Source organism: Corvus cornix, chromosome 8, assembly GCF_000738735.6.
Source record: "Corvus cornix cornix isolate S_Up_H32 chromosome 8, ASM73873v5, whole genome shotgun sequence".
Lineage (NCBI taxonomy): Eukaryota > Metazoa > Chordata > Aves > Passeriformes > Corvidae > Corvus > Corvus cornix.
In genome coordinates, this window is record NC_046338.1 from 26,659,302 (window position 1) to 26,681,035 (window position 21,734).

General features: G+C 46.4%; 1 protein-coding gene across 5 annotated transcripts; it reads right to left on the reverse strand.

Moving 5' to 3' along the window:
- Window positions 1–121: 121 nt before the first annotated feature.
- ZBTB37 (zinc finger and BTB domain containing 37) lies at window positions 122–21,703 on the reverse strand. 5 transcript variants are annotated; one of them, XR_005602446.1, is made up of 7 exons: window positions 21,642–21,703; window positions 19,684–19,788; window positions 16,464–17,413; window positions 15,046–15,145; window positions 6,663–12,273; window positions 4,279–4,379; window positions 122–2,613 (listed from the first exon to the last, which is right to left on the reverse strand). XR_005602446.1 is itself a non-coding variant. In XM_039555688.1 (5 exons), the coding sequence occupies exons 3-5, from the start codon at window positions 17,384–17,386 to the stop codon at window positions 11,785–11,787; spliced, it is 1,512 nt and encodes a 503-aa protein (XP_039411622.1). In that variant the 5' UTR covers window positions 17,387–17,413; window positions 19,684–19,788; window positions 21,642–21,703; the 3' UTR covers window positions 4,250–11,784. The 5 variants fall into 5 exon arrangements, 2 of the variants coding, with proteins under 2 accessions (XP_039411622.1, XP_039411623.1); XR_005602447.1 differs by having other exon boundaries at window positions 122–1,881; window positions 2,553–2,613; window positions 4,279–12,273; XR_005602445.1 differs by having other exon boundaries at window positions 4,279–12,273.
- Between the last annotated feature and the right edge of the window lie 31 nt (window positions 21,704–21,734).

Below are 21,734 nucleotides of genomic sequence, written 5' to 3' on the forward strand. Positions count from 1 at the left end.
CTCTCCCAAGCTGCTCAGCTTAGGACAGTGTGGAGCTGCCCACAGCCGGGACCAGGACCTCCCCTCATGGCATGGAAAATCCATGGGTCAGGACCAGTCAGCTATAAGACACAGACAAGGATTTGAGTATTAAACCATTTAATTCTCAAACCACTCACATGCATAATGTTCTTTTACACAGTGTTAAAAGAAAGAAGAAAATGCAATTTTTTTTTAAATACAAACAGAACTTCAAGTATACATTTATAGAATTTTCCAAGATTCCTACCCAAGTTGCTAAGTATTCATTCACATTGTTCTTAAAGCTGTCTGATGAGAGCGCTTTTTGCTAAATTGCTTTCAATGCAATTGTACAGTCCCCTCTACCTTGGTTTTATTTCCCCTTTTCCCAACTCTGGTTCCCCTGCCACCCCTGCCCACCCCCCTCCAGCAGTGCTGGCTGTCCCTGGACCCAATGGCCATGGAGCTTCTGTCGGCCAGTGCCTGCTGGAAGGGGAATAGGGAAGCAGTCATGGAGGACCAGTTTGGGAACAGCTTGGAAAATCACTGAAGAACAGTCTGATATCCACAAGTTACAGCAGGCTCACTCTTCAGCCTACTCCAGACTAGTCTGAACACAGACTTTTTTTCTTGAAATAAGGACTGCAACCAAAAATAAAATAAAATAATAAAAAAAGAATAATTAGTACAGCAGGAAATTTCTTAACTGTGAAAAGTAAGTCTTGAGTGTTAGGACACTTGTCCTAAAAAGGTTTGATTTATAGGTCACTAGTTGAAGGTGACAGCACAATTTCTGTTACAAATGGTTACTCTGCAAACCAGCTCAGAACAGAATCAATGTAGGACACACAAACTTGGATTAAAAAAGAAAAAAAAATACTGAACTGACAAGGGTTCCATATCCATGTTATGGAAAAACCCCACAACCCCAGTAACAGCCTTCTCCTGGCTTTGCTGTTCAGCTTAGCTCAGCCCTGGGCTGCCAGCTGGGTTGTAACTGGGTGCAACTTCTGACCTGCTAAAAAACGGGGTTTAAATCTTCTTGACAGGCAAGGGTGGGTTTCTCTTGACAGATTACAAAGTCCCCTGACAGCCACCAGCCCCATCAGTGCTTGGGCACAGCGGGGCTGCTCTGGGCAGCATGGGGGCTATGCCAGCCCGGGGGCTGCCGGAGGTAGAGCTGCCATGCCCAAGGGTCTAGCAACGTTGTTCCCCCTGAGCTGTGGCTGCCCAGGAGCTGCCTGCCTATACAGCTGTGTCCCAAGACAGCCACAGCTGTACTTGTCTGACCAGTTAAAGTGCATTGCTGCAGAAAAGGGTTTGCGCTTTTTTTTTTTTTTTTTTTTTTTTTTTTTTTTTTTTTTTTTTTAAGAGGAACCTATTTAAAGTGCTGTTCTAGTTTGGAAAGGGACTCTGTTTAGAAAAAAAATGGCACCTTTTCACATGAGAGATTTGCTCTCTGTATGTGTGTGTGTGTGTGTGTATATATATATATATATATAAAAATTTGCAAAGTCAGATCTGCTGACTAATGAACAGCATATAAAAGTGTTTGTATTTTATCTTATTGCTTTTTTTTTTTACTGCTGCCTGCTGCCTTGGAGGCAGGAGGGAGATGGATTCTCCTTCACCTTTCCCACCATTAATTGATTTCCCAGTGCAGGAATGTGGTCTTACAGCTCTGGCTCAGGGAACAGTTCACTGTCACACAGCACATGGGAGGTGACAAAGCCCCCTGAACTGTCACAGCCCCATGGCTAACCTGCAAAGGGTCACAGTGAGGAACTGAAGGCCAAGAAGGACTCTGGACCCCACGGGGCTCCTGTTGCTCCTGCCAGATGCCATTTTCATAGAGTCACTTTACAGAGCAGACCTGCATTTCTGAAACACAGAGGTAAGGAAAACAAATCTCTTTAAAGTGAAAGCTTTGCTGCTAGAGTGTGTAGTGTGGTAACCTCAGCACTCCAAGAGAGAGAGGTAGTTACTGTCCTGTGATTATGCTGCTGCTTAATGCAACTCCATTTCTGGAGTGATTGATCAAAAAAAAAAAAAAAAAAAAAGGAAAAAAAATCCCATGCTCTTTTTTAAGTTATCCCAGTTAAATCTTTCTGGTAAAGACATACTTGACTATTTCCTCTAAGAGGCATTTATATTTTAGAAATTGATTGTCAGTTAAGCTTGTTACAAGATGAAATTTGATTAGCAAATTGCTATACAAAGCCACTTCCCTTCTTAACTCTTAAAATTTTCTCCCACTACGCAACTATCTGTGCCCTGTTTGGGGGTCACATCCCATCTGCTCCTGCAGTAGGACAGCATTTCCTGCTCTGAGCAGTTTTAATGGAGAAAAACAAAGTTTTAGAAAGAGCTACTGAAATCATATTCACAGTGTTGTGCAGGAAAACTGGGGTGACAGCAGGGAAACAAGGGGTGCTTTGGGGACAATGGGGCCACAGCTCGTGGGAGCTCCAGCTAGTGTTTAACACACTAGAAGCCTGGGAAAACTGCATTCATTCCCTTCCCTTTTCAGACTAAAGCAGTGCTTTGAATACCTTGCTTCCATTTCCATGAATTAACATCTGATCCAGTCTTCTCATCCTTTGCTAATTCTCCCTGCAAGTGTGGGGCACAAGGTAAGGAATACGTTACTGCAAGAACATAGAGGTGCATGTTTTTCTCCTCCTAATTCAGTTTCTAAAAGACCTTATTTGGAAAAGTCTCCTTTGGTACTCAGGATTGCTCTTGCCTGTCCTAAATGTCAGCCATGTTACCCACCAACACAAAAGAGCCATGCCTTATTTGAATGACAACCCTCCTCTCTTCCTTCCCAATATTCCTCACTGGCACTTGCCCTGTGACAACACAGCCCTGGAAGCTGTCTGGTGTCAGCTTTCTGCCCAGACCAGCGCCTTAGGGGAGCTCAAGGGATTAGTCTTAAGCAAAGAGTATGACAAAATTCTACTCTCAATCCCACCTGGGGTGCCTCCCCCAAAAGCACAACCCTGGCTTAGGAAACCTTCTAACACATGAGAAAAGTGCCTGCATGCCACCTACACCCTCCTTCCCTGCATCTCCAGTAGAGATCCAGGCTGCCCTATAAACAGCCTCTGCAAACAAACATCGACTGAAAGAACCCCCTGGGCTGGGGACAACCACAGTGGGGGTGGGGCTTCCGAAATCCAATCTGTCAGCAGGAGAACTGTATAGTCCACTTCTTGTTAGTGTCACCCACAGCTGCCACCCTCCTCCCACCGGCCTCTTGCAGCCAAGAGTCGTGTTCAGTTACCAATGGACAGGCAAGAAAGGATTCAAGAAAAGCTTCACAGTAATCCAGACAGTTTCTTTAGACATGTAAACTCTCAGAAAATACTCTCGGAGGCACAAACCCCTGTATCAAACCAATGCCCAAGACATGTAGATGTATGAGTGGAGCCCAGGGAAACCTCAAGAAACAGCTTTTAAAACTTGACCAAATGGGGAGCCAATTAATTGGCATAATCAAGTTAAAATTTGTTTCTCTCAGACTAGTTTTGTGACTCCTCCCCCTGCCCTAGACTTAGTAATTTCTATTGGAATTCTAGTGGAAGGCATCCCTGCCCATGGCAGGGGGGTTGGAATAAGATGAGCTTTAAGGTCCCATTCAACCCGACCCATTCCATGATTCTGTGATTTGAGTACCTAATTTCAACTGTATTTTATCCTTTTATACTGCCACTTTCTGTATTTTATGACCAGAAGTAAATTAATCAATTCAACTTCATTTTTCATTTCTCATTAGTTTCACAGTTTCATAGCCAATGGTATTGGGTCTGACTGCAAAGGTGATGGGAAGGTTTAAATAAATAAGCCTCATTGCAGTATAAAAATAATGCAGCCATTTCACCACAGATCTGAGGTGTTAAGAACATTAATAAAAACTAAGCTGAAAGTCTGCAAAAAAATTAATGCACTGATTTTTTTAAGTACTGCCTTAGGTAACTGCAGTAAAATAATCAGAATATGTCAGAATAAACAAGGAATCTACACAGCAGTATTTAAAAATACCTGACTATGTTTCAAAAGCTTAACTGATATGAACTAGGAAGCACAGTAAAGCTGCCCATTTTACATGATAAAACTAAAAAAAAGTAACAAAAATACAGCTTGGTGCAGTCTAATGGAAACAGGAACTTGGAGGCTGCACTCTGCCAGGATGGAGATTTCCCAGCCTTTCTTGACAACCTGATCCAATGCTGTTTGACTGTACTCATGGTGAGATAATGTCTTATCATACCTAACCTGATTTTCCCTTGTATAAGCTGCTGCCTACTGCTGCCCCTCCTTCCACTGCGTGCCTCCAGGAAGGGTCTGGCTCCATCTTCTCTGCACCCTCCCCTGAGCTGTGGAGTTTAAATAGGATAAATGATATAGGTAAAGGAGAAAACACTGAAACAAAAACAAACTTCAGTTCACAACACTTGCTAGAAAACTGAGAAAATGGCACTTTGAAGGCTGGTACTGCCCTTTCCACCCTTCACTTCCCCCCCCTTTAGTTCCTTCCAATGGAGTTTCTGAAATACTCACAGCAAATCTGTCCCCACAGGGGACTGACCCCTTTTCCTTCTTTACTATTCACAGCTGCAGCAGGAAAAATACTGGTGCTGCTCAGCTCTCATGTGCCAGGATAGGCATCTTTGGACACCTGTTTCGCAAGGCAGCAGTGTTTCCTGCATGCTCCTGCCCCCATGCAGGTTCCAAACCCAGCATTTCCCTGCCCACAGCATCTACGGCATGCCAGATACACACACTTCTTCCCAGTGATGCTTTGCTGCTGTTCCACCTTTCTACCCATCCCCCTGTGCGGTTCCAGTGCCGCCAGCCCCAGCCATGGCTGAAAACAGATAAGCTCTCTTCTTATTTCAGCTGTCTTCCTCCTCCCTAGAAGAAGCAGAGCTGCTGCCTAGCCTGCGGGACATGTTAGATGTGAATTTGTTCTTAGCACTTGCTAATTCCTTGGAAAGGTAATTATTCCCTGGCACAGAAAATCAGCAAGATCTTTTAACCCATTATTTCTTCCCACTGGTGACAGCAGAACATGAAGCTTCACAGAAGTTACTAACAAACCCCCAGCCACTTCTAGACATCAGTAAATAGCAACAGCTCATTTCCTAAATACATCAGTGGCTGGTTTTGTGGCTTCCTCCCCAGCTCCCAGCTGTGCCAGATCAGTCTGATTTGCTGTCTTCTCCCTTTTTATTTCTAGCTTTGCCAGAGTGTCCTTGTTTTATGACAAAACTATAAAGGACCATGAAGAACACCTTCAAAAGGCCCCACCATCCAACTTGACGCAGCAAGTTTCAAATCCTTTCAAGGCTACAACTCCCCAGCAGCACAAGCTCTAAAGTCTTACTTGTATCCATGTTTTTGTCACCAAAGACCTTTCAGATTTCCCACCTAAAAGAAGTTCCTCCTATTTCCAAGAGACATCATTTCACAAGCTGTAATACTTTGGTTTACAACTGGATTAAAATTAAATAAGAATAATGCTAAATGAGTTTATATTGAAACACTTTATATTTGTTTCTATATATGTATATACAGGTATGTGTGTGTGCACTCCCTAATGACAGCTAGAGGAAGCAAAAGTCATTCTCCAAAGGCTTCTACTCTTCCAACTAGCATGGTCAACTTTTCCATTGCAACAATTCCCTGTGCATAAAAGCTAATGAAGCACTGGAAGGTGCTGCTGGTGACCAGCTGGACCACACAGACATTCAGGAACAGAAAGACAATAAATTATAAGAAATAGTAGTAACTTGTTCACAGTTGGGATGAGGATAATGTTATGGGAAACCTGAATTGTCTACAGTTCCAGGAGTAAAAAGCCAAAGGTCACTGGAAGTTACAGATACACTGCAGTTAATCCTAAAAGCAAAGATCAGATCTGACACAAAGAAATGGCAGAAACCATGTGGAATTTCTCCCAGCAGCCTAAACTCTGGTACCATCAGATTCAGCAGAAAGCTTTCCAATACCTCCATCAAAATCAGAATTCATCCCGGGGATGCTCTGAGCACTGCCTCCATCTCACAATGGACATTCTCCCAAGTAGGAAGATTGCTTGAAGCCAACTCAATCCTACATCCAAAAGAAAATGCTCCCAGCTCAAACATCACATTCAATCTCTCCTAATTCCCAGCCTCTGTGTTTTCCTGTGTTTGCCAAGCCAAAGGCTTTCAGCAGATGGAAATATTTTAGATGGTAGGACTCTTCAGGTAATTTTATAACCCACTTGAGTGGGTTCCAGGTTAGGAATAACCTAAATTTCCAGTAAGACTAACTGCAGCAAAACTTTGGTCTACTGCATTTTACTGGTTATAAAACAAAACAAAAAAACCCCACAGCAAGTCTACTCCAAACCTACTCTATTCCAAAATGTTCTGGTAAACTTTAGTTTCAAGAAGCAGCCAGTACTGTTTGCATAGTTCTAACTTCTATTTGGTTATATATATACACACATACATACATATATATATATATATATTTATATATATGTACATACACATATACATATGTATTTAATATTAAAATATCCTTTAAATGACAGTGATTAAAATAAGAATTCTGAGCTCCTCTTTAGGCTCTTTAACTGCAGGTATTAAAACTCTGTGCATGGCTCTCACCTTGTGACAGGAATGATGTTCACCACAATTATTTTGCTATGGCAGTGGTTCCCAGACTTTTCAACTGCAGTTCCAGCCACAGGCTCAGCTCCCAGGGAAAACTCAAAGGCCAGACCTTGGAAAAAAGTCTCCTTGAATTACAGCTTCTTGACTTACAGAATAGTATGGGTTGGAAGGGACCTTTAGAGGTCATCAAGTCCACCTGTCCTGCCGTGAGCAGGGACTTTTCCCATCCCCAAAATATTTCCAGCAGAGCCAGAACAGCATTTGATGTCACTAATCTGCAGAAACATTTGGATGCTGGCACAGCTAAATTGGCAGGCATGTCATGGATCAAAGAGGAGAGTTTGGTAAAGTTTAAATAATTTTAAGTGCTATTTTTTGTTGGTTTTCAAGATGCCTGATCCCACTTATCTTCCAAGCCACCTTCCACCTAAATCAATGGCACCTTTGCAGCTGTCTTCCTATTTATATGTTGGATTCTGCAGGAGAGATTAAGTCAGCAGCAAATAAAAGCTACAACTCTGCTCTTGCAAAGGCCTTGTTAGGGCTGAATCACCCAAAAGTGTCAAGGACTCTGCTCCAAAACCAGAGAGCTTGGAATCACTTCCTGAAATGGGCACCTCACAGTTAAGTGACATTCTTGCTGCAGAGTTGTGGGATGGAAACACAGCCATGGAACTGTCAGAAAATGACAGCAGGACAAGCAGGGAGAGCTGTCCTGTCCATTTATTTCAACCTTGAATTCAGAGAGGGCTGAAATCCTGGCTACATGCCCTCTGCACTGAGCCAGCCCCACGATGCTTTTCAGGAGGGCTACAGCTTGTTCCCAATGTTATTCCAGCTCTGGATAGTTGTCAGAAGGGAACAGGGTCAGTCACTGCTGACCTCTCTGGGTTTAAAAGAGCAGCAGAGACAGAACATGCTTTCTGTTCTTTCTGCCTTTCAGGCACCCAAATTAAAGTTAAATTATACAGATCACAGCTTGAAAGTATTGTAGAGAAGATGTAGGAAAGTCCAAGGACTGAACCGGATGGTGGACAATGCTGAGAGGACAAGGAGGGACTGCCCATCTCCACCGGCTGCTCTGGCTCTCACCGGGCTATCCCTGGATCTTACTAAGTTAGCTCTAAGCATGTTCTCAGCCTCCTGTAACAAATTCACATTCCATAAAGCCTCTCATTTATCCCCCTCTAGCTGCTGGAAATACAAAGCACAATTTGTTTTCACATCCTCCCATCGCATTTTGGCCTTCTCCCTTTACTAGCTTCACATTAGTCATCCTCCTGAGACGAAGAGGTTTAGCTTTTCTCCAAAGCAGCAACACAGTATTAACACAATTCTTGTTATTTTCACAGCTATTCACGGGGAACCTGGCAGCAACAGGCAACAGCCGTGGCAACTGTCACATCACTTGGCTGAGACTTGGCACCAGGGCTTGCTGCAGGCTTAAGGAGATAACTACAACTCTTCACATTTGGGAGGTGAGTTCTTTGAGAGCAAAGAACTAAGAAATGTGTCCACCTCCAAGAAAGCAAACTGTAAAACCAGAGTGTGTTCTCCCTGTTGCCTGAGGCAAGAAAACAAATGGGTTAGTAAGCCCTAACTCTAAAGCAGACAAAAATGTTACGTACAGAGGTATTAAAACACAAGAGTTCTCTTCACATCCTCCTTAAATCACAGTTGAAATCACAGTTTTGGCAGAAAAAGATGCAGCTAGACGTGGGAATGCAAAGCTGTGCCTCAACCCATCACAGAAGCATTTGCACTTGGAAAGTTGGCATCTGATTCTCCACAGCTTTTGTGCAACTGTCAAGAGCCACACCAACACAGAGGCAACAGAACACAGTATCATTCTGTTAGGGAAAGAACCTCTAAGTAACTACACCACTGCCAGAAAATTCACATGAGGTTTCTCCATACCGTACATGACCTCCGACTCCTTTTTTCTTGAACCTTGGTCTCATCTGCACTCAGGAAGTCAACCACTGAAAGAAATGTTTAATAACAATTCCTTCAGAACTGGTTCCACTGTCTAGTGCGGATGGGCCTGAACTGGTTTCAGCACTGTTCAAGAAATATTAGACATCATGATTCCCACACATACATACACATACATTAAATGTACAGAAACAATATCAAAATGATTCCCACTACCATACCTTATACTGACTCTAGCTACAAGCTATAAACTTCACCTCAGCAAGGCCTGGGCAAGAATATTGGCTCTTTTGCATGCAATCAGAAATGATAATTTATACAGTGGCAACCTCTGCACAAAAAAAACCCCAAAAACGAAAACAAAAGCAAACATAAAGGAGGAAAAAAATAAAAACCTTTCACAAGCTTTGTTTTCAGCCTAGTAAAGTATGAAGGACCAATTTTATGGTTTTCACTAGGCCACTTGAAGTAGTGAATCAGCAAACAGGATGCACTGTTGGCATCCTGTACTGTTTGGATGCTCCTTCGTTCACAGTATTGATACAGTAAAACAAAAACCTGCTCAAGAAACTCACAGCTATGCCATGGGAACAAAGGCATTCACCATTTTATGTCAGCCCTTCTTCACTACGGTTGCCACCTGTCTCAGAAAAATGTTGCTTGTGTAGCAGTTACTGCACCTTCCCCCTTTTCTTCACAGCAAGCTTAGCAGGGAAACTTTCCCACTGTATTTTTATATAATATATGTATATAAATAATTTTACGTTTTTATAGTTTGGTAGTATTCTTTTAAAATTTCTATTTTAAAACACTTAAAAATCTTTTAAGCAACTAAAGTAACTTTTGATGCTCTCTAGTGTGAACAGGATAAGATTTCAAAGTTTTTAACTATTTTTTTCATTTTTGGTAACTTCAAAAGCTATGACTAAAGCAGCACATCTCCACTCCTCCCCACACCTTGACTGGAACAAAACCTACCTTGGCCCCCCTCTCACCTCATCCTCTGCCACTGCTCTCTGGCAACCTCACTGTTTTGGTACCATGCTGTTTGAACTTTGTCAGGAAACCTGACGGAGCTGGTTGTTTGGGTGCCAAATCACTCCTTGTGTGATGGATGCCCTTGACAGGAGAGGAGGAAGAAGGGACAGAAGGAAAATGGAGGTGAAATATCAGTTTTCCTGTTTGAAATGGTCAGTGAAATGGTACTTTGCAGGTGCCCAGCTCAGAACACCTGCAAAGGTTCCTCTTGTAGGAGCACATCCCTATTACACATGATACTGGCACCGAGCCCTTCCCCACACACAAAAACACATCACAGCCACACCTCTTTTTGAGAGAGAGATGGGAGGAACAGTGAGACCCCTCACACATAAAAAAGTCTACAAAGCAAGGCAAGAATATATTGCCCTTCTCCAAATTATTCCCTCCAAAGGGGCAGGAAAATGATCCCGAGTACCAACTGGCAGATAGAGAAAGCAAGGGCTGGAGACATTTTCATGTGCCCAAAACTGCGGTCAGACTGCAGGTCAAGCTTTATTGTCACTTGGTCAGTCTCCTGCCTGCTAAGCCCCCGCTCATCCAGCTTTCTTGCTGAAGCAAGATGAAGTGTATTTCTTTCCCAATGTCTCCTTGTTCCTCCCATCACCTTAAGGTTCAGAACTTCACCCTTCCTTATCATATACACATTATACATCCTCAAGAGAACTCCTTCACCAAACCTGATATGCACAACCTGTCATTCATTCCACCTCTCCATCATGGACAACTTGGCATCAGAACTAGAGAAAACTCTTAAAATATTGCATATTTTTTAAAGAAAAGATGTCAGGATATTTGCACTTATCTACCTGTCCCATGCTTTTCTGGTTATGAACCACGTAAGCCCGTGCAAACACCTACAATACACACGCAGGCATGTCTCTCCAGGTTTGCTAAACTTGCTCTAAACATCAGAGCTACTCAGAATACAAAAATGTTAAGTCCATGCAAGGGGACAGAGTTGTGATTGCTCTAGGAACACTTATCTTTTAAGTCTCCTGAACTGTTATAAGGAAATAGAATAGGGTTCTCTTTTTGCATTTTGTTGATAAAAAAGTTATCAAACTAGTTTGTAGAAACAGGTTTAAAAGCAACCACCTGCGATTGCTCGGCTGTGACAACAGCATTGCAGTATTTCCATATCCTGTATTGCTGTTCTAAAAGATCAAGTCGAGGGGGGAGCAGGGGTGAAGGAGGACTTTGGTAGCCAGCCTCTAACTCTGCAATTCAGCCACTCCAGAAAATCTCTTCCTAACCCTCGGTAACACCTGAAGCACAGCAGTGCTCCAGCCAGGACGTCAGAATGCTCTGAGCTCTCCAGAGCAGAGCACCAGCAGAGGACAACCTCCTCTGGAAGACCCCTCCAGCCCTTCTCCCAATGCATCAGAGTCTCAAGCAAACCTCACAGCTGCTAAATTCCACTCTCAGTAGCTGAAGTGCTTCCTTCACATTTTGCTGACCTCTGGAATACCACTTTGTAGCTGTGCCCACTTTAACAAGGGGCACCAGGGCTGCATGCCTGGAACAGGCAAGCCCAAAGCCCTAAAATAACAGTTTAAATAAAAATGTAAAGAGACACACCAAAAATAAGACAGGGATAAATACGCTCGGGCAAGGCAGGTTCCACCAGGACAGTCTATTTGTTTTCTTTACTGTAGCAACTACTTGGGGAAGGGAGAAAGGCAACAGCCCCCTGCCCCTGCTCTCCCCTTGAGTGGGAGCAGTGGATATGGCTCTGTGGCTGAACCCGGCACTGCCGGCGGGACGCCCTGCTGGGCCACAGCGCTGTCCAGAAATACAAATGACTGCTTGTCCCAGATCACTACAGAACAGTAAAAAAATTTAAAATCCTGTCGATCCCTGAATAAGAAGCTGATAGACACAGTTGTTCTGTTTTTCTCCAAGAGGAGGAGGAATAAGGGAGAAAAACATTTAACACTCTATGGGTGTGTGTGTGGGTGTGTGAGAGGAAGAGAGAGAGAGAGAGTGAAAGATTTTTCTATTTTGGCAACATCTTGGGAGCTTCTTTCTGTTCAGTGGTGGCATTGCACTAATTACAGTACCAGCCTGCCAGGTTGGTGCTGACTCTTTAGAGCCAAGAATGGGAAGATGGTCCTTTCTCCCGGGACTCCACAGCCACATTTCAATCTGGCCCAGTTGTGGACACAGATCCCTGTGCCGTCTCCCCCACTGCCACAGCCTCCTCCTGTGGAGGAGATTCCTCCTCTGCCTGCCCCCGGGATGTGACAGTCGTCTCAGGGGAGATGCTGTGGGGCCCCTCCAGGGGCAAACAGCCAGGGTGGTTCTTGCGAAAGTGCTGGTTGAGGATGGCCTGGAAAGGGAAGCTTTTCCCGCACACATGGCAGTGGAAGGGCTTGTTGCCCGTGTGCTTGCGGATGTGATATTCCAGCTGATCCTTGCGGGTGTACTTCTTCCCACACATGCGGCAGACAAAAGGTGTGATGCCCATGTGGAGCCGCATGTGCCGGTCCAGGCTACCCTTCTGGTTGAAGGATTTGGCGCAGTAAATACATGTGAGCCGTGGGTTGTAGCGGAACCAGCGCTCTGAAACCTCCTGCTCCCGCAGATATTCCACATAACCGCTCACTCCAAGCATGGCTGATTCCTCCCCCTGCCAAAGAAATAGCATAGATTTAAAAACCAAGCAACCTAAAACAAGTTGCAGAGAAGATCAGGCCCAGGTTCAGACAGTAAAACGTGCCAAACCTCGAAATCAGCAGCACTAATGTCTGCAGCCTCAAGCACACATTTAAGTGCTTAACTGAAGACAAACGTTGAAGACAAACGAGCAATCAATTAGAAACCACTACTGCAGAGGCCCCTTCTGCCAAGCCATTCCCTGGATCTGGCGGAAAAAAAGACAGCCCTTGACACAAGGGCGCTTGGCCACTGTCTTAGGTTACAATGTAAGATGTAACCAAAAGTATGATATCACCATCTTCATAAACTGTTAAAAACAGGTGGGGCAGTGTTCTTTATCTCTTCCATGACACATCCCTGATAACTCCCTCCTTCTGTTAATGGGCCATCAAGTCTCACTGCCTGACTCATAAAATTACATCATCCCATTGTGAGATGTTCTGCCCAGAGGGAGGAACCAAGCATTCCTACCTGGATATAATCTGAGGTTTGGAACACCACAGGCAGCCTTGCCTACTGAATCCCCAGAGTACAAGAGCTCCTTAACCACCGCTGGACCTTCAGAGGAAGACCAGACCCTTCTACAGGAAGACCGCTTCAACAGAAGCACATCTATCACTTCAGGAAGACCGCAGCCACCATTTAATCGGACTGCTACCACCACCCTGACCGACAGGGTGTATCCTGACTCTGTCAGTTTAAGCCAGTGTTTCTGTATTATTGCCTTTATCTTAGTTTTCCTATTAAATCATAATTCTGACTTGGGATCTCCCACTGATTTGCTTTCAAACTAGTACCAATTCAGTTGTGGACCATGTGTCAACACTCGTTACTTTTTTTAAAATTTGTGCCAGTTTTATTAAAACACTTGAGTGTATCACCTTCTGTATTCCTTACTAAGAGTCAAAAAAAAGAAGCCAGTTGATGAGCTTGCAGTAAAACAAAGGGGGAGCAAACCACAAATTGTATCTGAAAGTTCAGGTGTCATTTTACACAGGTTTTTATTCAGGTGAATAAATTAATAAAATGAACTTAGGGTTCATTTTATAATGTGTCACATTTGCCTGCCTGGCTGTGTAACCCATCCCAGCCCAGTGGCATCGCAGGCAAGGATGCGCCTGACCCAGCTCGCACAGCAAGGACTCCTCCGTATTTTCTGAAGCCACACAGACAAACAGCCAAGGGCAACGTGAACCACAAGCCTGGTCTCAGGACAGACGCTTCTGGCCATCACATTCAGATTGAGCAGAAACAGACCAACACCAGAATGCTTCTGTGTTGGAAATGCACTGTTTACTCTCCCAGTGCTGCTTCCCAGTGGCGCCAAATGTGGAGAAGCAAACCAGTGTAACAGCAGGAGGGTATCTCCTCCACCAGCCAGGGCTCTGCAGGCATGAGCAGCAGTGTACCTGTCCCAGGTGCTGCTGATTCCAGCTGTACAGGCATAGGGAAGCTGCTCAGGACTAAAGGAGATACACAAAGCTCTGGTTCTTCCTTTCCACTCTACCATTGCCATTGGGCAGGGATCACAGGCAGGCTATTTTACTATGTATATGGCAATGCCAGGAGAATCGAAGGTGATGATACTTCCCCATGGTGTGTAAAGCCTAAGGTTTCATGTTTGGGGCTGTCTCACAATGAAGAAATAAGAGCAGCTTTTCTGTAGGCAGAGCTAAAATTGCTTAATAAGTCACATTTCCCCTAGAGGGTTGGTTTGACCTGAAATTTTCTCAGTGTCTTCTGAGGACACAAAACAAAGCTTTGCAAAACAGGAACAAAAAGGTATCTGTTGTTTTATGGAAGCGTCTAACAAAGTCAGCAGACAGCAATCACAGTTTTTTCCCCCTTGCTTCACTTGGTCTTACTCAAGGGCAAAGCAGCCTAGTATCTCCTTACCCACTTCCAGCCAAGTCCTTTGCTTATGCACTAACACATTCCCTACCTGTCAGGCTCACAAGAGTCCTTCTGCACTGTGTTGGCTGACACACTTGCACTACAGTGGCACTGTGACACTAACTGGATGCAACAAAATTAGACCAAAATGATAAGGCCCAGGTATTATTGCCGTGTCCCACTTTGCTGCACTCTACAGCCCACTGCCCTCCCACTTCTGTGCATCTCTCCCTCCTACCCCAAAACTGTGCCCAAGGAAGCAGAGAATTCAGAGCTCCTTTATGTTGCAAATTCTGCTGTGCAACACAGTCACTTGGAGAAGAGACAGAGACCTCTGTAAAAATCCACAGCTCTTTGACATTCCACCCAGAAAGGTTTATTGGTGTAGTGCCTGGAGGGCTTTTGGGAATGGTTTTGGTACCAGCATAGAAAGGTTCAGCTGTTGTCACCTGTCTTCCACAGAAGCCAAGCCACACCTCCTCCCTCTGCTCAGGCATTTGCTGCCAGTGTTTGAGGGCAGATCCAGCTCTGCAGGCAAATGGGGTTTCTCCTCAGGAGTTGGTGGCCTGCCCAAAATAAGGGTGGATATTTATGCCCTCAAACAACAAGAGAAACTCCTTGTGTTTTCCAGGTACCTGACCAAAATCCCAAATAACAGACAGAATCAGTTATAAATCGTACATGGCCAGCACATGTTCTCCTGTGAGCAAGTAAATCCCTTGCCAAAGTAAAAAGTCCTTGTACCACACTCATTATTGCTTGCAAATATAAAATATGACACACTTCATCACAACACAGTCTCCTTCACCTTCAAGCCAACATTTACTCGCAAACTTCTTGATCTGCCTACCTGGGAACTGGGCTGCTTGGGCTCATCCATCCGCCCGGGAGACTCGCTTTTTGATCTGTACCGCTCAGTCACAGCAACCATGCTGCCAGAAGGACTAAATCTGTGGGGTGGGGGAAGAGTGTAAATGAAATTTTTAATGGGCATCAGGTCACTACAGTGTTTAGAACAAGTGATGAGCAATAGAGGCACCTGTATAGCATCTTTTCATCCTCATCAGCTAACACACTGGAGGTGGAACAGTGCAAGTATAATGGAAAAACCAAATCATACCGGTCTATGGTTTCAGTCTAAACATCTGAAAAATAGAACCAAGTTATCTGGCTTCCAGTTCAGCAACAGAGTGGGGATGCTATCATGAGTAAACCAATATGGGCCTGGTGACTCAGGAACTGTACAGTAGGACAGAAACCATTTCTCAGAGGACACCTCTCCTCCAACACCCACACCCTCCTCCTCCATTCCCAGTGTGAAACACAAGGGATGTGATGGACTGCAGGTGGGAAACAGAGCATACAGACTGCAGTGCAAAAAGAGATATGGAAGTAGGAAAGCATCGCTCTCCAAGGGCCAGCTCAAGATTGTTCCCACTGATTGATTTATTAAGTGACAAGTGACAGAATATCCACTGCTTCCAGGTAGCTGTTTCCCCATGGGATTGAGCTAGAAGAGAGGCAGATGTGAAGGGAAATCCCAGAATTACAACCCCTCAAATACAACAGACCTGCCCTTTATCAAATCCATTCTCTGGCCTGAGCCTAGGGCAAGAAAGCAAATGCTGGAGGGGAAGGAGATGGATGGAGAATCCAAACACAGCAGATTTCACCACTCATTTTCAACAAAGGCTTTCTGCTCTCTCATATAAATCAAAACAACAGTGGAGACCACTGGGTTCCCACTTCAACTCTCTCAGAAGACGTAAACCCAGGGCCCACTGCTCTCGTGGGCCACTGGGAAGACCTTGCCCTAGAGCTGGTGCCTGGCTTGTTTCTCAGCCAGAACCATCCCCAGATTTTCAGGCCAGAAGGCACCAGTGCAATGGCACTTTGTGTAACACATATTGTATATGACCTAATTAATCCGAATGCAGAGTCCGGTATCTACTGAGGCTGAACTGAACATCTTCTTTAAACAAAAATCCCACCTCAGCTGAAACACCAAGAGGTAGAGATCCAACCTCTAAGAGCTAATAAGTAATTTCCCACTGGAGAGCCTGGTCTGATCACTACCCAGCCAAAACAGTATTACCCAAACTGGATACACTTCCTAACACCAGGTAAAAACCCTTGGGCTCTTACGCTTAAGATGGCCACAGGAAACAGAAAAAGGAAATGTTCCAAAGTGACTGACCCAGCCAAGTCACAATCTTGCAAAACTTCCTCTTACAGCAAAGGTGAGTAATTAGGTTAAAGAAAACTCACCTGTCAATCTCACTGCTGGTTGGCCTGACCACTTTGGTTCCAGAGGACCCTAAGGCAAAAGCCTCCTGACCCAGCGATCCATGGCCCGTAGTGTCGATTACCATGGCCGTGACCTCCTCAGCGCTGCTCCCATCTTCTCCTGAGGGCTGGTGCTCTGTCCCCAGCCACTCCTCCAGGTTTTCTGTCTTAATGCGCACTCCTCCCAGCACCCGCATGTCCTCGTCGTTCCGTGCCCCGCGCTCTCCCATTCCCGTCTCAACGTACCACTGTCCTGCTCTGTTAATCCGCAGGATGGGCTCCCTGCCTTCCACATCTGAACTCTGCTCGATTATCTGGGGGCTGGTGGACTCCTCAGGTGGGCTGAGCTCCCGAATATCCAGCACTGTGCTAACCTGGCCCAGGCGACTCCCCTTGGGGGTGTTGTGACGTGGGCTCAGGGAACGGTTTAGATTTGGCGTCACCCGGTGAGACTCGGGTGGTCTCTCCTGATGCTTTGTCCTGGTCTGGCTCAATTCCACTTCCACCTCCGCCACATTAATTTTGAAATGAATCCCCTCAAGGATCTGTGTGCATTTGTCTATGATGTGCTGCATCTGCAAGAAACTGGCAGCTGTCAGGTAACTGATGATGTCAGCCAGCTGCAGACATATCCTGCCAGTGTAGCAGAAGGAGAGGAGCTGCTCAAAAACAGAAGGGTTCTTGATGACAGAGATGGACACGGTGCTCATCTCATTCAGGGACATGTGGTCACGGAAGTAGGGCGAGCTGGCAGCCAGCACCACCTTGTGCGCACGGAAAGCCTGGCCCTGCACATTGACCACGATGTCACACAGCCGACCCTGCATGCGCAGCTGGTTCAGGTGGCTCAGGACAGAGTTACTGAAGTCAGGAATCTCCAGCTGAATGTTCCCACTCTTCTCCATGGCTGTCCCAGCTGCAGGTGCACGACTCTAGTGGAAAAGAGGGAAAAGATCCCATCATTAGAGCAAATCATTTGAATTTAGAACATTTTTCACCTTCTTCCACATAGTTTGAAACACTGGAGTTTTTAGAGACCTTCCTCACCCACTGAATTGCCACACACCTGGCAGCAGCTCTGTCACAAATGAGTGTGTTTGAGACCACTTAAAAAAGCATCAAAAAAGCTGTCTGATCTCTCCATGCTATGCATCCCCCTACATAAGAGTTCTGCTAAACCAGTCCCGGGCAGATCTCCATTCCCTGTGGCTTCAGCATGCAAAACACTTTGTTCTGCCAGCCTCAATAAAAGCGCATCTACATGTAAAAAGAACATTAAAAATGGCACAGGTACTAAAAATAGGCACCTGATTGCATAATGGATTAAAATACTCACCACTTATACCTTCTAAGCACTCTGAAAAGGGAAAGTACTAAGGAAAGCTCGTTTGTAAAACAGGAACTGAGAAGGAGACACCAGGACTTAAATCCTCCTGAGACTTTTGAAAAATTGGCCAGCACACATTTGACCTGAAGGCATCCTAAGTGCCTTGTTAACCTGAGATGTCCATCATATATGGCACTTCTGACATGTGCCAGAAAATATATAACAGGAAGGTGAAAAAAAAAGCTGCAACCCAGGAGAGCTCAGAGGGCTCAATCAGGATCACTTTTGTAGGGTCCCAAGAGAAATCACTTTGGTCATCACTAAGTTCCCATCCTGGCCATACCCTAAGTCAGTAAATCCTGGACTCTTTCCCAAGTAGAATAATAATGGGACTGTTCCACTTGGGCTACGATTCACAACAGTGCCGCTCTGCTCGGGTTGCAGTCCAGGTAAATGGTTTACCCAGGCTATACGTGGCTCATCCCTTGTTTCCCACCTTGGCTGGGATGTTCCTTGTTGTTCCCACCTCTACCACACAAGAGCTCCTGCTAGGCTCAGGGAGCACCTCACGGCCCAGCTGGTGCAGTCGGGAGATCCTTCACCACTCAGCCGAATCCACCAAGGCTTATCAGGAGACTCTGAGATCTCAGAGCAAGGCTGGGGAGGGGGGCTGGGGGATGCACCACCACATCACCACATTTCATTTTGGCAAAGTTTGAAAAGAAGCCCTGACCATATATGGTAAAAATTTGGAATGAACGAAAGTTAGATGTAAACCCATCCAAAAAGGAAAAAAAAAGGAAAGTAAATAAGCCTGTTAAAGTCCATTGATGGAATGAGCAGCTTCCAAGCTGGATAGCATCTGACGTGTGGATTAAGCAGAGTCCTGCAGATGTCAAAACCATTTCAGGAAGGCTGGGAATGCCAAGGCTCACAGTGCCGACTCTGAGGAATCTCTGAATCGAAGGGATTGGCACTCAGAAGAGCACGTGTGCTTTTCGAAGACTTTTTATTTGGAATTTATGAACATTGCAGCATAGCACATACTCCATATGCCCAAGCAGGCTTTGTGCAAACTTGGCAAACTCAGTTACTATACATGAAGCTGCAGGACAGCCTGTCAATCTTGTGGAGTTGTGCCATGAGATTTCTAAGTGGTGGGATGGCTGCGTGTCCCTGGGGAAGTCAGATTGGAGTGCACAAAGCTTCACAAGGTGCAGCTGAACAGTGCCAGGTCTTAAGGCTTCTTCTCTCCTTCCCCTGTTACAGAATCCCAGAATGGTTTGGGTTGGAAGTGACCTTAAAGCCCATCCCATTCCACCCCCTGCCATGGGCAGGGACACCTTCCACTATCCCAGGTTGTTCCAAGCCCCGTCCAACCTGGCCTTGGACACTTCCAGGGATCCAGGGGCAGCCACAGCTTCTCTGGGCACCCTGTGCCAGGACCTCACCACCCTCACAGGTAACAATTTCTTCCCAATATCCAATCTAAACCTATTCTCTGGCAGTGGGAAGCCATTTCCCCCTCAGACCTGTCACTCCATCCCTTGTAAAAAGTCTCTCTCTATGTTTCCTGTAGGCTCCCTTCAGGCACTGGAAGGCGACAATTAGGTCACCCTGAAGCTTCTCTTCTCCAGGCTGAACAGCCCAAATTCTCTCAGCCTTTCCTCACAACAGAGCTGCTCCATCTCTCTGATCATCTTGGTGCCTTCTCTGGAGTCGCTCCAACAGCTCCATGTCCTTCCCTATCTTTAGGAGAAAGCAACAAACCCCACAAAAATCAGGGAACCACAGTGCACAGGTCTGTGCCAACACAGTTGGGAGTAGAACATCAACTGCATAGAACAAGGGGAAATAGAAAACCCGACATCTTACCTGGAGTGCTGTGAGTTACATGCAGTGGGAAGGAAATGGGGGTGCTGCCTTATTTTTTTCCCTCTGATGCAGTAAGAAGGTCTGAAAACTTGTTGCCCCCTTCCCCTTTAGGAGGTAAAAAGAAAGAAAAAATGAAACGCCAAGGAATTGCGTTCTCCCAAGCATTGTTGTGAACATCAAGCTTTGTCATTCTTGGTTTTGCTGGAGGATCTAGCAGCAGGATTAGCTCACTACCTTCCCAAAACACCTTTTCCTAAAGCAATAAGCCTCAGAGCACGCTCTCAAGGAAGGCAAGGGTGAAACACCCCTGCCAAGGCCATGAGCACCCAGGGAGGCAAGAGGGAAGCAGCGGTTGAGCTTGGGATATACAGAAAGAGAAGGGAAAAAACAATCATCAGACCTTAACTGCTGAGCATGGCTGGGTACAGCTGTGGTCAGAAGGCAGCTGCTCCCCAGGGAGCCCAACAAATTATCTGTGAGCTCCTGCTCCAAAGACAGGGAAAATCCATCTACTCTTTATGACCCACAGAGCTCTGCTCACCTCAGTGTCAAGGAACCTGCGTGTTACGATCCCCTCAGAGGCTGGGGAGAGGGAATCTGTCTTTTGGTTCAGACTACCCTGTCAGAGGCTGATTTCTGCCCCTCTGAGTAATGGAACCTCTCATCAGCTTCTGCACTCAGCCACAGGGCAATGACATTCTGATTTCTCTCTCCTCTGGGAAGTCTGTCACCTCCACCCACCTTTACCTGCAGGCTGAGCTGAGTCAGCACAGGGCACACACTGAGACAATGCCGTTTTTAATGCAATTTGAAGTGACACCAGCTGAGACTTGGACTTTACTTATCTCAGCAAATGCCTTCCAGCCTGTGAGGTAGCTACTGGGAGTGGGTGGAATTCTTGATCCATCAGGTAAGAAGCAGAGACAGATCACCCAGCAGATAATGTCACCCTGGGAGCTGCACTGAAAACCCTCAGCTTTTGGGTTGAGATTTACCGTGACTGGTCAACTTCACGGAATATCCTGAGCTGGAAGGGACCCAAAAGGACCACTGAGTCCAACTCCTGGCCCTGCACAGACACCCCAACAATCCCACCCTGTGCCTGAGAGCACTGTCGAAACGCTCCTGGAGCTCTGGCAGCCTTGGGGCCAAGACTGTTCCCTGGGGAGCCTGGTCAGTGCTCCACCACCCTCTGGGGGAAGAACCTTTTCCTGATATCCAGAGTAAACCTCCCCTGACACAGCTCCAGCCGTTCCCTGGGTCCTGTCCCTGGTGTCAGAGAGAGCTACTTAGAATCCCAGAATGGTTTAGGTTGGAAGGGACCTTAAAGCCCATCCCGTTCCACCCCCTGCCATGGGCAGGAACACCTTCCACTATCCCAGGTTGCTCCAAGTCCCGTCCAACCTGGCCTGCAGGTAAAGGTGGGTGGAGGTGACAGACTTCCCAGAGAAGAGAGAAATCAGGATGTCATTGCCCTGTGGCTGAGGTGCAGAAGTTGATCCAAGGGATCCAGGAGCAGCCACAGCTTCTCTGGGCAACCTGTGCCAGGACCTCACCATCCTCACAGGTAACAATTTCTTCCCAATAAACCTACTTGGCTACTTGCACATTACAACGGGACTGCCAACAACTATAAAACCAAATGTAACTCTAAACTGGGACGAGCCGCGGTAGCTTCTCGCCCGTCCCCGCCCCGCCCGCAGGACCCAGTTCACAGATCCCGGTGTCTCCCCGCCTCATCGCTCCCGGACCCTCGTGCCGCGGGGCCCGCGGCTCGTTCTGACCCGTGACAGCCGCGCCGGGTCCCCAGACGAGGGGTGCGCGGGGCGGGCGGGGCAAATCTCCCCCAGCCCCCGCCCCTCCCACCCTTGGCCCTGCAAGGCGGAGGCCGCGCTCCCGCCCCTCCGCGTCCCCGGGGCCCCGGGCTGCCCCGCCCGCCCCTCCCGGCCCGGCCTCACCTGCCGGGGGTGGGAAGAGCCCGCAGCGCCGGCCCGGAAACGAAACGCGCCAGCGCGGGCCGCGCCCCGGAAGGAAACGCTGTGAGGGCCCCC